The following is a 15,109-nucleotide window of genomic DNA, read 5'->3' on the forward strand; positions in this document are numbered from 1 at the left end:
GGGGGGAGGGGGGCGGCGCCGGGCTTTTTGGACCAGGCTGCGGGACTTTGCTGCTGGGCTCCAGGTATGGTGGGCTGGAATATGCTGAGCAGAGGGAACTGAGGTATAAAAAAGCGTGGGTCCTCAGGGAACTTCCTGAGTGATTTGGAATTGGGGTGTGGAGAAAGGCCAGGACCCTTCACGAAGGGCCTCGGAATGCTAAGGAATTTGAAACAGAGTTCGAAGCCCGTGGGAGTATTTGAAGCGTTTGAACAGAGGAGTGACATGATCTTGTCGTTACGTATTGTGTTTTAAAAATTGTAGAAAAATACTGAAAATGCATGTAAGGAAAGAGAGGGTAAAAACCACTCATAATCCTATACTTATGCAAATATGTGGATATTAAAATTACAATTTTAGAAATCTGATGCCTCAGGAAATCAACATCAATAAACCTATTTCTAAATATTTTTAAAGAGCTGTTTCATGGGATGACCACAGCGTATTCAACCAACTACTTATTTATGGACTTTTCTGTTGTATTTTATTTTTCATCCCTGAGGTCAAAGGTCTTGGAGCTCAGTTTCTGTGCACACATCCTTTTGTTTGTTCTCTCCAGCAGAGTATTTTCTTTCCTAGTTAACTTTGCCGAATGATATGTGCAAAATGGTATCGCTTTGTTTTCATTTACATTTCTTTGTTTACTGAGGAGGTTGAATAATTTATCATGTGTAATGGCTTTGTGTATCCCTGGTCCCCGCCCAAGATGTCAGCCTTCTAGTCATCTGCCTCCTGCGCTCCCAACCTTCCATTGCCTTCTTTCCACTCCATACCCATCTGGAGCATTCCTCTCCTTCCGTGATAAAGCAGCTTCCCTACATCCTTGGCCTCCTCAGCCCCTCACATCTTTATCTGCACACAGGCCTCTGGTGTTCATGATTGGCTCATAGTTTGATGGTGTCCAGGTTCCATCACTCCTAGCACGTAGAGATAGTCACCTTCCCCTTCACTGCACCCCCTATCTCTCAGCCCCTCCTCTCTTCCCTTCTTCCTCTCACTTCATCACATCAGCCACTCTACTTGCCCAATTGTCCAGTCCTGGCCTTCTATCAAACCCCACCTCTGGAAGAAAGAGCTGGCCAGCCTCGCCATGCCCACATCTGATCTGCAGCTGGAGAAAATCACATACCCACTTAGGCATGGTGACAAGATGGATTATCCCAGGCTTTTTGCATCTGTATTCATCAAGTGAGATTGGTCTGTGAGGTTTTTTTCTTTGTGCTATCTTCCTCAGGTTACCACATCAGAGTTACACTTGTTTTTTGGTAAAATGGAGAAGCTTTCCATTTTTTTCTCTGTTACTGAATAGTTTAAATAGCATGAGAATTATTTATTCTTTGAGATATTCTTGAGAGAGGTGGCTCATGAACCATATGGACTAGGGGCCTCACATGGGGGTTGTTTTTTACTATTTTCCCTATTGCTTCTCTGGATATTGGCAGGAATGATCTTTCAAAAATTTACCAACTACTGTGCCAGGGACCCCTCTTTTCTAAGCGAACCGTGGGAGTAATGCCCAGCAGGGCCAGGAACTGCCTGGGTCCTGAAGCTGTCTCCTGAGTCCCTCTGCACCTCCTTCGTGTCTTACGTGACGTGTACAGTGCTTTAGACCAGAGCTCCTCGGACTTTAACGTGCATGTCAGTCACCTGGGCATCTTGTTAAAGTGCACGTTCTGCTTCAGTAGGTCGGGGTGGGGGGCGGGGGCTGAGAATCTGCATTTCTAACAGTATCCCAGATGATGCCCATGCCGCCCATCCATCACGTCACTTTGAGTCGGAAGGAGCTACAGCTCATAAGTATGTTCCCCTGGGCGGGGGTACATCCTGGAGACTACCTGGTAGATATTATGATAATACTTTCATATGCGAAACAGATGCAAAGAAGCGAAGCAGTTGACTCCAAGGTTCATAGCAAGTAGTATCAGGGTTGGTGCTAGGATTTGCCATTCCTTTAAGTGTAACACTAGAACTGGTTGGGTCCTGTGAGTACCCCACCGACCAGAGAAATACGGCACATTCTCCCCCAAACTAGGCCTCCCTCTCCTGGGGTATAGGAGTCCTCTGCCACCCTAAGCAGCAGCATCACTGCCAGGATCCTGGAGGGGCACATGGGTGGCACCAAGAAGGCTGCCCTGTCATTACCAGCTCCTGGTACAGGAGACTCAGCACTCCTCCAAAAATTCTCCTCCTCCGGCTGACATGGTGGCTCTCTCCCCATCCCAGTCTGCTCTGAACAGGCTGAAAGAAGTGTGACTGGAAGTAGGTCAGAGCCACATTTCCAGAGGAGGCAGTTACAGACAGTGCTGACCATGGTCCGTCAACCCTCCCAAGGCAGAGGCCTCTCCTGAGAGGGAGGCGGGTGGGGGTGATGCTGGGCAGCCCTCTGGGAACCCTTGGAGCTGGGTCCTCTTTCTCTCCTTATAGCCATCCTATTCCTTCTCTCCCCTGGTAGGGAAAGGGGCTGTTTGCCACACAACTGATCCGGAAGGGGGAGACCATCTTTGTAGAACGGCCCCTGGTAGCTGCGCAGTTTCTCTGGAATGCACTTTATCGCTACCGAGGTGAGCACATCTCATCCACTCTTCGTGGCTGCTGGGCCAGCTGCCTTTGTGCATGGAGGACAGCTACGTTAGCTGATGTCGCTGGGATTTCAGGGTGTTAGGAGAAAAGTTCATCTTCCCTTGGAGAACCGTGCCTGAAAACCATGCTTCTCTCTAGTCTCGGGGTGTTTTGGGCTGGGAGTGAGCAGTAAAGAGGTTCTTCTAGCCTGCTCTCTGAGGGGGGAGGACTGTCACTCAGGGGGAACTCAGCCTGAGCCAGAGTTTAAGGGCCTGGGTATCATACTGAAGGGCTCCGTGTGAGGTGCAGCCCTCCACTAAGAGGAGGCCACGTGCCTTTTGGTCAAAATAAGCGGGTTTAGGGGTCAGAAGCAAGTAGGATGCCCTTAGCTTTTCCAGCCACATGCTTTTTTCACACTTCTTAGGCTAGAGACAAACATGAAAGGAGGGTCAACTGGCTGCAGAATGTGGGGAAAGCGTAGTCTGGGGCATAGGAGGGGAGCCCCACAGACTAAGTCCACTGGGAAGGGGGGAGTGCCTGAAAGGAGGGGTGGGATTCCAGAGAGGGAAGAAAACCCATCTGCCTTGGAATGCATGGGAAATCATTCACTCGTTCTGTTCTCCAACACAGTCAGTCGTTCATGCACTCACTTCCCAAGTGTTTGTTGAGCTCCAACCATGTGCCAGCCACTTTTTTGAGCCCTAGAGATACTGCTGTGATCAGGACAAAACATGGCCCCTGCTCTAAGGACACCCACATTGTCCTGTGTGGCTCTCTTCCTCAGCCTGTGACCACTGCCTTCGGGCACTGGAGAAGGCAGAGGAGAATGCCCAGAGGCTGACTGGGAAGCCAGGCCAGGTTCTGCCTCACCCCGAGCTGTGTGCCGTGCGCAAGGACCTCCACCAGAACTGTCCCCACTGTCAGGTGAGCACCCCTGGGAGTGCACCTGGAAGGGGGTGGGGGGAGAGGCCTTAGCTGAAGTCCTCTGCGAAGAGACAGAATTGACGACAGACCTGCCCATGGCCCCTGCGAGCCATGATGGAAAGGAAGACATTCCGAAGGCTCCATCACTGTTCCAGTTTTGTCCTCCTTGTCACAGTCCCACTGTCTAGACGATAGGTCTGGTGGGAACTTGTCCTGTTCCCGGGAGCCTGGCAGGGGCTCCGCCCTCTACCTGAGAGCTCTCTCCTTCTGGTAGTTTAACAAGCCTGGGTGCCCTTCTCACGTGCTCCCGGAGCACCGTATGCTTTCTGCTCTCGTGATGTCACTGAGCCACTGCTCGGGCTGCTCAGAGAAGGGACGCAGTTAGTGGAGGTGAGCGCCCTGAGGGACGTCTGCGCCTCCCCCCATGGCCAGATCCTAGGGTGCTGCCCTCCCTGCACTCCACCAGGTGATGTACTGCAGTGCAGAGTGTCGACTGGCAGCTGCCGAGCAATACCATCAGGTCCTGTGCCCCGGGCCCTCCCAGGATGACCCCCTGCATCCTCTCAATAAGCTGCAGGAGGCCTGGAGGTAGGTAGCATTTCATCGCTTCTCCCCTTTATCTTCCCTCTCTGCCTGCCTGAGACCAGCAGATGCAGTCATCTTTCTGAAATTGCTATCCCCAGGTTTTTCCTCCGTCTTAGGGTTAAACAGAGGTCACATAACCTTCAGTGTGAGCCACCAGTCCCACCACCCTTGGCATTTTACACCCTCCCAGGAAGAGCCCATTGAGCCCACAGGGCTGTAAAGGCCTGCCCACGTCCTTGCCAGTGACTTCCTCTCTTTGGTGGAGTCGGTAGGAAGGATCCTCTGGAGCAGCCAGACTGGGCTTCCCTGAACGCAGCTACCAGGGAGGGAATTTCTAGCCAAATCTTCTTTCTCCCCAGGAGTGTTCACTACCCCCCTGAGACGGCAAGCATCATGTTGATGGCCCGGATGGTGGCCACGGTGAAGCAGGTGAGCCCACCCGGCCCTCCCAGGGCAGCTGGTTCTGACTTAGTTTGCCCCTTGGCCTCAGTCTCCCCGTTACGTTGAGACCCTCGCTTAGATGCGGCGCTACCCCTGGGCTGTGGGAACATCAGGAGCAGCTCACCGTAGGTCTGGCAGGAGACTCTGGTCTAGAAGAGGGCGTCCTGTGCGGCAGCAGGTCACACACTCAGCTTCCAGGCGCCACTTTCTCAGGATTGTACCTCGAGTGTAAAGTGAGAGGAGCCGCTCCAGCCCCTTCTATTAACATTGAAGCTCCGCAGCCTCATCCTCCTGTTTCTCCAAGTGGTGTTGAGCTGGCTCGCAGGCCCAGTTGGGGAGATGGTTGGGAGTCCCCAGGCCAAGAAAGGGTCTACCAAGGATCTCATGGGTGCTGGTATTTCCCTGATGGCAGGGGCTTCAGAATCACGGGCTACTCTCCCACCTGGGCACAAGGGGCAGCAAGGAGGTGGGTGTCCCTGAGTCTACGCGTGCACATGCACGCGCGCACAGGCATATGCGAACATGACTCTGAAGTGTATTTGCTCACTGCAGGCCAAGGATAGAGATCGTTGGATTAGACTCTTCTCCCAGTTCTGTAATAAAACAGCCAATGAGGAGGAGGAAATTGTCCACAAACTCCTGGGGGACAAATTCAAGGTTAGTCCTCTCCTGTGATCCCCCCGCCCCGACAGCCTTGGATGTTCTGTGGCTGCCTGATGGGAGCTCCACATTTGGTCCCTTGCCAGCCACAGAAAGAGGTTAGAGCCTGGGGCCAAAAATATATTCAGAGGGCCTATATTCCTGCCACTATTTAACTGTGTGACCTAACATGGACCAAGAGTTGAGAAGTGGGGTGATGACAGAGGAAGATGGGGTTGGGTGCCCTGACTGGTAAGGTGGAATCTCATGATAGGATAGGAGCGGGCAAGTCAGTTATAATGGAAAACGGAGGCCCGCGGGTCCACAGGGTGAGGGAGCAGCGTGAAACAGGAGGATTTTAGCTGCCGATGCGCTGAGTACCCACTCCCACCCAAAGATTACACATTTTCACTAAGGACAGCAGACTTCCATGCAGGAGCTGCCTGAAGGTACAGGCAGGGTTTAAAAGGCAGGAGGGATCGACTTCCTACATTCATTCTGAGGAGAGGTGGTGGGGAGTCAAGCTGGTCCGGACGCCAGGTCAGGGAGCCTGGAAGATGGCAGTGAGGACAGACATTCCAAGCCACATTGCCTCAGCCCTCCTGGTACAAGCGCTGGGTTGGAACAATCCACCAGACTGCTAAGGTTCTTTGGAAATAAAGACTCTGTTGGGCTTCCTTTGCCTTCAGGGAAAGCTTTTCTACAGAGCTGGCCCTTTTTCCTGCCCTCATCTGGTGTTCTGGGCCCCACCTGGGTGCTAATGGCAAATCCCCAGGGAAACATGTCTCCCTGCTTCTCCTAAACCAGGGCCAGCTGGAACTTCTGCGGAGACTCTTCACAGAGGCCCTTTATGAGGAGGCGCTTAGCCAGGTGAGTGTGGGGAGGTGGGACGAATGGCCTTCTCCTCATTCCAGCTCTCCAGGAGCAACCAGGTCAGCACCTCCTACTCGGAGAGCTAAGCCAGAGCTGACTTGGTATGAAGCTGGGATGGGACGGACTCCCAGAAGACTTCCTGAATGGAGAGTTGTATCAGGAAGAAAAGTGAGTGGCTGTAACCCGAGCACTCATTTTTCTTTCTCCCCACAGTGGTTCACACCAGATGGATTCCGGTCTCTCTTTGCTCTTGTTGGGACCAATGGCCAAGGAATTGGGACCAGGTTAGGAGAGAATGTTCCAAAGCTATTGAACTTGTCCGTCAGGGCTGGGGTGAGAGATGGACAGAGGAAGGTAGCTCATCTCCTTTCAAGATTAGAATGGGGTAAGGTGTGATTCTGTGGCCGCAGAGCTGGACAGGACACAGTGGTGGGAGTCAGAAAGACTGAGGTGGTAGAATTTGCTCTTGGGAGCCTTGGTCTTTTGGGGAAAATGGGTCCCTGCCCTGGAGAAAGAAGTGGGGTTAACTTGCCTGGAGGTGGAGAGCCCTGTGAGCTGGGCTGCCTGCTCTCCAACCATGGATGCCTGGGACCCCCAGCTCCCTGAGCCAGTGGGTCCATGCCTGTGACGCTCTGGAGCTGAAGCCTCAGGACCGAGAGCAGCTGGACGCCTTCATTGACCAGCTGTACAAGGACATCGAGGCAGGTTGGTGAGGTGGAACCTTGGTCTTACCCAGCCTCAGATGCCCCCCAGTCAGACAGTCTTCCCCTGAGGGAGTTCTGACCGAATGGTTGGGGGCGATAATCCCTATGTGCCTATGGGAAGCTTCAGATCTATCCACAGGACACGTAGATAAGCCATGACCCTGAGATCCATACAGAGGCTCGATGCTGGGGGTGGGGGTGCTGGACAAGTAAGGTGATATCATTTACAGAAAACTCCCGCCTCCAAGAAGCAATTTCAGGTGAACTGGTGGTGACTGGGTGGCAAGACAGTGGAGCCAGTGCCTATCCTTGTAAGCCTAGTTTCCTTTCCCCCCCAATAAAATGGGTAGAACTACATCTGCATATTACTGTCTTACAGCTACCGGCGAGTTTCTTAACTGTGAAGGATCTGGCCTCTTCGTGCTTCAGAGCTGCTGTGAGTCCCAGTATTGAGGAAGGGCGGCCCCTTGCAGGCTGGTGGAGAGGAGACTGGGAGCAGGATTCAGTCGGAGCTTCCTTGGGGATTCTGCTGGGCCTTTTCGTTCCATCATTTTCTCATTCATTCATTCATTGGACATAATATATGTGTATATATAAAACCTTCCAGTGGGCCAGGCCCTGTGCAAAGGCAGGACACGGAGCTCTGATTCTTGCAAATGGAAGCGTTGGTGTTACACCACCACTGCCCTGCCAGGTTTGGGAGGGGAGTGTTGTGAGAGCCTGGGAGGAGGCAGCTCAGGCTAGAAGGCGAGTCTCATTAGCACCTGACAGGGAAGGGCAGGGCCAGCTCACACAATTGTCTTTTCTAGATCCAGCCTCTCCCCCTCTGGTTTCCTCACTGTAAGCCCCCCTCCCAGGCCAAGGCACCACTCTGCCCCTTCCAAACTAGGCTTGCAGAAGGCCTGGCTCAGCTGTTACCAGGCATCCAATAGCACACAGGACTGAGTTAAGTGGTCTGGCATGGGCGGGTGTTCTTTCACAGCCCCGTCCCTCCCTTTGCGGGATACTGGAAACAGTAACTGAGAACCAAGTTGCCCAGTGCCAAGGACAGCAGGGGCAGTGATGGCAGGTGGGAGGGAGTGGGAAGTGGGAGTGCATTTGTGCCTGTGCTCTGTGGTCTTCAGGAAAGAGCACTGGACAGGGAGTTGGGAAACTTGGGTGCCAGGACCTGCATGGCCCTAGCAGGGATCAGAGAACAAGGAAGGATGGGAGCCAGTGCTCTGCAAGGTTGTTATTTTTGTCAGTCAACAGTCCTTATGACTTGCCTCTCATGACCCAGGTAACCACAGCTGTGTCCCCAATGCAGAGACCTCCTTCCCAGAAAACAACTTCCTTTTGCATGTCACTGCCTTGGAAGATATCAAGCCAGGAGAGGTGAGGGGGCTAGGAGCTGTGGAGGCGGGGGGGTGTTGGGCCTTGCAAGTTTTCCCTCAGGACTGGGAGCAACAGTGGCTAGAGCCCCAAGTTCAGGCTGTTTGGTTGAATCCCCACATGCTCCAGGGCAGGAGTCTTTTTACCTGTGATTATGCTCTAACCCCACCCGACCCCCAGTTCTTCAGAAAATAACCAGAAAACCTCAGAGCAATGATTGAGAGACAGCTGTATGCCCAACTTCTTCCTAGCCACCTTTTGATCAACAAATCCACAGCTTCTAAGAAAGCAAGAGATGGCTCTTCGTGGCTTGGGCTTTGGGTGTATGTGTGCATTTGGGGGCTGTTAGCACAGTGCACAGAGCCTGGTTGAATCTTCTTCCAGGGCAAGTAGCACTATGTCAAGATAACCTCTGACCCCAGCCACAGACCTTGGCCATTGACTGCCTGTAACCATGGCCTGAAGCTAACCACAGTCCCCTCTCTGTCTCAGACACAGTTGTTTGAGCCTCTTGGTGATCTGCTGAGGGCACAGGGAAATGGATGAGGGCCCAGCTCCTGGGAAGTGGGGCAGTGGCTGGGGAGGCCCTATTCCCATCTGAGAGAGAGCACAGACTGTCAGACCCCGCCCCCTCCGCTTCTCTGCCCTGCAGGAAATCTGTATCAGCTACTTAGACTGCTGTCAGCGGGAGCGCAGCCGCCACAGCCGCCACAAGATCCTCAGGTGCCAGCTGGGGGTGTGGTGGGTGGCCGGGCTCTGGGAGGCTCCATCCTGGTGGCTGCCTGACTTCACACTCACCACCCTCCCCCATCCCCTGCAGAGAGAACTATCTGTTTGTCTGTTCCTGCCCCAAATGCCTGGCAGAGGCTGATGAACCCAATGTGACCTCGGAGGAGGAGGAGGATGAAGAGGAGGAGGAAGGCGAGCCAGAAGATGCGGAGCTGGGGGATGAGATGACCGATGTGTGATGTCGCCCTGCCTGGAAGGGGCCCTACCCCGGACCCTGCAGGAAAAGGGGGCCTCCCCGCAGAGAGGAGGCTTGGAAGGAATTCCCCACTCCCCTTGCCTGCTTCACCCCCCATTCCAGCTCTGTTTCTGCCAGAGGGTAGGACAGAGGCCGGACCCTAGGTCCTAGGCCCTCACCTCCCACCAGACCTCATGCCCTGGACACTGCTGCTGAGTGGCTCCGGCTGTGCGCTGTCACTGAGCCTCTCAGAACTGCCCCTGCACAACACACACACACACACTCCAGGTGTGAGCAGCTGCAGCCAAGGTCAGGCCCTAACTGTTTCTTCCCCTTGGCCCTACGGCCATGCTTACCCATCCACCTGAAGCTTCACCCCTTTCAGCCTGCTACAGAGGGGGTAACAAAGGGGCAATCTGAGGACGGCCTGACTGTACTGAAGTGAAAGGAGAGGCGGTGAGCTGCCTCCACCTTCTTCCCTGCCTCCCACCGTTGTGGCTGTTCGGGCAAGTGCCTCCTGCTAGCACAGCTGGGAGAGGCAGGAAGGGGCAGCCGGGCCTCCAGAGCACCTGCCCTGAGGCTCTGTGCCAGGGACACTGAACCAAGGGGATCCTTCCTTCTGCCCACCTCCTCACCCCCACTATTTGGACATCTGGGGGAGTGAAGATTAACCTTTTCCCCAGACTCCGGAATCTCTGTACCTTGTGCCTTGCCTCTCGGGCCCTGGCACAGTGACTGGCCACATGGGGTATGCAAGAGGCCTCTGCCTCCCTCAAGAGAGGCATGTGGGGGATCATCACCCCTTCCTCACACTCCTTCCCACCAAGGATTCCAGCAGCATGGCTGACATGGGCATGACAGCCCTGAGCTCCTTAATTTTGGATGCCTAGAGGCTTCCCTGGAACCAGTTTAACATGGGTCAGTGAGGGGCTCTACTGACCTCAATCTCCATCTTTAGGGTCTCCAGAGAGGATCACTGAAGTCTTCCAGAAACCTAGAGGAGCTGGCTAGATACTCTGACTTAAGCCCTGTGTCACCCCTCCCCTTCCCCCATTAGCACCACCCCTCACTCTTGGGTTGGATGCTATGAGAATTACAGCCCATCACATGCAACTTCTTTGCCTACCCTCCCTTGGGGGGCCTGCCACATCCCCCTACTGAGGGATCTCTGGGAGGGCAGGTGCCCACCCCATAGGCTGTCGTAGATCGAGTCAGGTGGCACCCCACCTGTGTGGCCTGTTGGGTTCCTACTCCTTCACAGCAGCCAGCACCCCCTCCCATCCCCGCCTGGCCACTGTTCTCAATAAAGTGTGAGTGGTGACAGGCCTCTGCAGGAATGCTTTGTGGAGAATGACTCGACAAGCTGCCTGGGGCTGCAGCGGTCACATAGGTGGCGCAGAGGCACATGATTTTAGAGCAGGTGATGCTGGGAGATGGGAGCTGCAGCTCCTCGGTGTGGACTCCCCTTTGCACCTACATTTTGCTGTGCACGTTTTTCTAAATGCCAAAGTCAAGGGTCTTCCGTGGTCTAGCGTGCATCCCCGGGACCGGGCTATCAGAGGAGTCCTCCGGGGACTGAACGATGGCTTCCTGAGTTCTTGAGTAGGAAGCAGGCTGTATTGGGATCCAAGATTAGCAGCAGCCTAAGCACTGGTCCTAAAGGACCTTGGGCAAGTTAATTACGCTCTGTGGGCCTCAGTTTCCTCCACCTCAAGGACATGGGATCAGATGAGTATGAAGACCCCTCCCACCCGTGTGCTCTTATTCTAGGACACGGTTGCGACCCTGATGAGAGGCTTTATTGCTAAAAAGTCAGTGAGGGTTTATTAATTCCTCAAACACCAGCTCCTGGACTCCAGCAGCTGCTGTGAAGTACACTGAGGAGACCCTGGGAAGGGGAGGTTGGAGCCAGGTGGGATGTGCCAGGTCACAGGTGGCTCTCAGGCCACCTGCCTTTAGCCCCTTTTGTTCCAGGTTCTAGCCAAGAAGCTCTGGGGCCTGACTCTTGCCTCTTCCCATAGCATGAGATGTTTGGGGGCCCTGAGGAAGGGAAGGCCAGTGGCGTGGCTTTTAGCATAGCCAAGGCCCAAGCCTTTTTCCTGTACCCAGCTCCACCTGTCCCCAAATGCTATCTCCAAATCCCAAAGAGCAGAATTCCTGGATTTTCCTTTCCCAGCCCAGAGTTGTTTTAAGGCTGGTATGTGGGACCAGCTCTTCTACCAGAAGGTCCAGGGTGGTTGCAGCAGCTCAAAGGTGGGGATGCTGGTGACATTGACTGGGATGGAAATGATGGCCCATGGCAGCCCATGCTGTTCCAGGGAGCGGCGGATCATGTAGCTGGGAGGGCATGAAGAGAGGTGGTGATGGTCGCTTTCTCAGCACCCCATCATGCCCCACTGTCCCCATCACTCTGGGAGTTCTAGAGCCCAAGGACTTGGCCCTCCAACTGGGGCCCTCCAACTTGTTTGGCCCAAGGACTCTTGGCCCTCCAACTGAGGCTTGTGGGAAAGGACTGGTGATTGCCCTTGACCTCCCCAAGTCATGGCACCCAGGCTGGTGCTGTTACACCCAGAGACAGGGAGCCCTCACCCATCTCGGCCGAGCAGGAAGAGGGCAGGGATGTCAGCTGTGCGCTGGGTACTGTCCTGGATCATCTCCACGTAGAAGCTGTCATTGTCAACCGCATTGTCAGAGATGATCACTGCCCGCCCGCCGTGCTCCTGCACCACTCGGGTCTTGGAGAGGAAGGAGCAGCCCCTGGAAGAGGTGGTGATGAGACCAAAGAAAAGGCAGGGTCCTAGCTAGCCCTCCTCCAGACTCTCACACTGGAAGGATGAAATAAGGGCCAGGGAGAATTTTTTATAAATGGCCAAAAGGCACGGATCATCTTAAGACGTTTCTTAAAGACCATTACAAATGTGAATTATTTAAGAAGAGCTATTTCAGAACACCACCACCAACACTGTTCTCGGAATCTACACTACACCTGCCCTCCTCTGGCGCCTGTCTCTGCCTGCTCCTTACCCTCTTTCCACCAGAGCGATCTGGTCCTGGATGAAGAAACCGTTGCTGAGCTCCCCACAGGCCTCCAAAGGTTCTGCAGGGACAAGGTGAATCTGCTCATACCTTGTGTGCTGAAAGACATTTAGATAGGTCAGAATGAGGAGACATGCTAGTTTAGGCAGACAGTCCCATTCTATTGGTTCCTCACAAAGTGTGAAGGAAACGTGGAGTGGTTTCTGTATGCTGGGCACTGAAGTATTTTTAGTAAATTCTCACAAAGGCTTATCTAGTTGTCCCACTCCACCCTGCCTTTCTATGAGATACGTAGGGGAGTTGGTATGGACCCAGAAAGGGGAAGTAACCTGTCTTACACCACATAGTGCAGACAGAGCTAGCAGAACCCTTGGTTTCTCGCTATCTGATGTCCCCAGTGAAGACAGCTAGCCCCTGTCTGGTGCCCAAGTTTGTATTACACCCAGGAGGGTAGCTAGCTGGAAGCCCTTTCTGCACAGCCGCCCCAGGAGGACAGAGCTGGATTCGGCACCCTTCCCTGCCCCAGCACTCAAGTATTGGTCAAAGGGATGAGAGGGTCACCTTACTTAGCGGGATGGAGGTAGAGACAAGATCAGAGACAAAAGGGTCTCCCTGAACTTACAAAGATACCACCAAAGTCCTTGGCAGGTGTGGCTGTGAAGATGTATCGAATGTCTCCAGGACTCAGCACTTGGAAGTACAAATAATCATGGATGCGTAAGCCTGAAAGATAAAGGGTACAGGTGAGAAGCCTCCAGGGAACAAGCTGGTTCAAGTTCAGATTATGGACCCCTTGTCTTCAATGAGGCTGGCTATAGCCTGGGCTCAGGGACCCAGCTTCAGCCAAGTGAGTCCTCCAGGTGGGTGAGAGAGATTGTCTCTGCCCCGGGGAGGATAGAGCTGATGCAGAGAGAGTTAGTAACCCCAGAGAGATCAGCTGGGGCTGCTGCTGCGCAGGGGACCCAGGAAGATGGAGAGCCGTTGTGTTCTCTGTCTCAAGATGAATCCATCTTTGCTCTGAAGCAGACCTGAGCGTTTCAAGGTGGAGCTGTGCAGCCTGGGTTTAAAACGATCCTCACTAAAACTTAAAAGTTGACTCCGGTTCCGTTGCCATGCCCCTTGTCCAGCCACCATCATTTCTTGTCCTCACAGGTCCAGCTTCTTAACTGGTCTATCTGCCTCCATTCTTGCTCCCTCTCCCACCATTCCCCCAAACAACAGCCAGGGGGCTTCTTAAAATATCATAAAACAACTATGATCAGGTCACCACTCCTATGGCTCCAGTACCCTTCAACAACTACCCTTTGCACTAAAAATGAGATCTAAACATTTAACTGTGGCCTGCAAGGTCCCCTTCCATCTGGCCCTTGGCTACTGCTACAACCTCATCTACTCCTTCCTGGCCTCCTTTCAGTTTCATCACTTCTCTGAGTCTTCTGGCAACCGTTCACTCTACGTGGGAGGGCTTCCTCCCCTTACCCCACCCAAGTCTACCTCTTCACCTAGCTCACGCCTACTCATTGGTTAGGTCATAGCTGACATGTCACTTCCTAGAGAAACCTTCTGCCCTGTCACTGCTCTCCCCCCATGCCCCTTCAAAATCAGCTTTTCCTCCATTGACACTTTCAACATATTTTATAATTACACAGTATTCATAATTTTTTGTTTAATGTCTGTTTCTTCCACTAAGGCAAGAACCACAGTTTTGTAGCTTAGTTCAACGCTGTATCCACATTATGTAACAGCGGCTAGGATATGTGGGTGCTCAATAAAGGTTGTTGAAGGAATGAACAACTATTTTCAGCTCCTTTGCACTGAGGAACAGAATTTTCAGAACAAGCAGATTTTTCTGGGGTTTGGGATCTTCTCTTCAGCACCAAAGTTTAATAGTTTACCTGGACTTGAATCCCTGGTTTCCTCAACCTAGAGAGACTGAGGAGTATGTAAGTGTGGAAGCTGCTGCCACAGGTCAAGTAGTCAGTTAACAAACCATCAAGCCAATATTGTGTGTCAGGGTTAGGACAGACTGCAGCTTTAGCAGTCCTTCTCTCCTGCCCGAATCACAGCCACCCGATAGAGTTCCACTGGCTTGGCATTGGGCTCTACAGCCTTTTATCCTGGGTGTGGGGACTTCCCATCAGATACAGATACATTACGGAGAAACCTTTAACACTGAACTCCTCCTCCTTCTCACACACATCTTTGCCTGGCCTTCGTCTCTGCTGATCTGTGTAAATCAAGTGTGGGTATACGTATGTGCTCGTGTGTGTGTGGGTGTATATGTTTATGTGCTCCTTCAGGTGCAAACAGGTTGCGTGTGTATGTGTGTGCCTGTACGTGCGAGCCCACATGTAAGAATGTGTGCTCCTGTATGCGTATGTGAGTGCTCACATACGTATCTCCAGCTTGTAATACCTCTAGCTGTCCCTTGTTCCTTCTCCTGGTCGCCTCTTCAGCCATCTGGGTCGGCGCTACTGGGGGCGTGGAGAGGAGTTTTGCTTCGACGTGGGGGAGCTGAGGACTCAGAGTCCAGCCTCAGGCCGCGCCCTGCTCATGTCGCTGGGGACCAGCACCCACCCAGTCCAGTCGCCCATCCCCAGACATGCCCTGCCCCGAACTCGCGGGGTCCCCAAGGTGACCCGTGACTCCCGGCCCGACACGCGAGCGAGCTAGAGGGCCAGCCCCTCCCCGCAGCGCAGCCCCGCCCGTTGCCGCTCACCGTGGGCCGCGACGCACGCGGGGAGCCAGAGCACGAGACAACACCAGCCCGCGGCGCCGGGGACCATCTCCAGGGCCCGGCCCGGCGCCGCGCTTCCTCCAGCCGCCCCACCGCGCTAGCTCGCTGGACTTCAGCCTGACAGCTGCCCCGGCCTCCAGCCCCCAAACCCGCTCTTACCGCTGGTTGGTGGACGGGAACGAGGCTTCCGGCTGATTGGCTCTGATGCCTGTTCGTGTAGCTACACTTTCCGCCTCT

The 15,109-nt window shown here is 53.8% G+C and overlaps 2 protein-coding genes across 3 annotated transcripts in view; one reads left to right on the forward strand and one right to left on the reverse strand.

Moving 5' to 3' along the window:
- Positions 1-10,432, forward strand: part of SMYD5 (SMYD family member 5) — a 10,944-nt gene extending 512 nt beyond the window's left edge. The window contains exons 2-13 of one of the 2 annotated variants that reach the window (XM_002914875.4): positions 2,492-2,600; positions 3,383-3,522; positions 3,989-4,110; positions 4,467-4,536; positions 5,101-5,205; positions 5,995-6,057; positions 6,274-6,344; positions 6,659-6,765; positions 7,144-7,200; positions 8,044-8,138; positions 8,788-8,858; positions 8,956-10,432. In XM_002914875.4, the coding sequence (XP_002914921.2) occupies positions 2,492-2,600; positions 3,383-3,522; positions 3,989-4,110; positions 4,467-4,536; positions 5,101-5,205; positions 5,995-6,057; positions 6,274-6,344; positions 6,659-6,765; positions 7,144-7,200; positions 8,044-8,138; positions 8,788-8,858; positions 8,956-9,103 (1,158 nt within the window). In that variant the 3' untranslated portion in view covers positions 9,104-10,432. The remainder of the gene's footprint in view (positions 1-2,491; positions 2,601-3,382; positions 3,523-3,988; positions 4,111-4,466; positions 4,537-5,100; positions 5,206-5,994; positions 6,058-6,273; positions 6,345-6,658; positions 6,766-7,143; positions 7,201-8,043; positions 8,139-8,787; positions 8,859-8,955) is intronic. The other variant, XM_019794817.2, reaches the window with a different exon arrangement.
- Positions 10,433-10,903: 471 nt separating this feature from the next.
- Positions 10,904-15,023, reverse strand: PRADC1 (protease associated domain containing 1). The gene is made up of 5 exons (XM_002914873.4): positions 14,855-15,023; positions 12,758-12,858; positions 12,124-12,233; positions 11,689-11,856; positions 10,904-11,436 (listed from the first exon to the last, which is right to left on the reverse strand). The coding sequence occupies exons 1-5, from the start codon at positions 14,919-14,921 to the stop codon at positions 11,316-11,318; spliced, it is 567 nt and encodes a 188-aa protein (XP_002914919.1). The 5' UTR covers positions 14,922-15,023; the 3' UTR covers positions 10,904-11,315.
- Between the last annotated feature and the right edge of the window lie 86 nt (positions 15,024-15,109).

This window comes from Ailuropoda melanoleuca, chromosome 4, assembly GCF_002007445.2.
Source record: "Ailuropoda melanoleuca isolate Jingjing chromosome 4, ASM200744v2, whole genome shotgun sequence".
NCBI lineage: Eukaryota > Metazoa > Chordata > Mammalia > Carnivora > Ursidae > Ailuropoda > Ailuropoda melanoleuca.

Excerpts from the sequence above, each read along its gene's own strand:
- PRADC1 (XM_002914873.4), bottom strand. The coding sequence starts at position 14,921 with ATGGTCCCCGGCGCCGCGGGCTGGTGTTGTCTCGTGCTCTGGCTCCCC. Across the intron at positions 12,859-14,854 it reads CGCGTGCGTCGCGGCCCACG|GCTTACGCATCCATGATTAT; the intron begins GTGAGCGGCAAC and ends TTTATCTTTCAG. Across the intron at positions 11,437-11,688 it reads TTCCTGCTCGGCCGAGATGG|CTACATGATCCGCCGCTCCC; the intron begins GTGAGGGCTCCC and ends ATGCCCTCCCAG.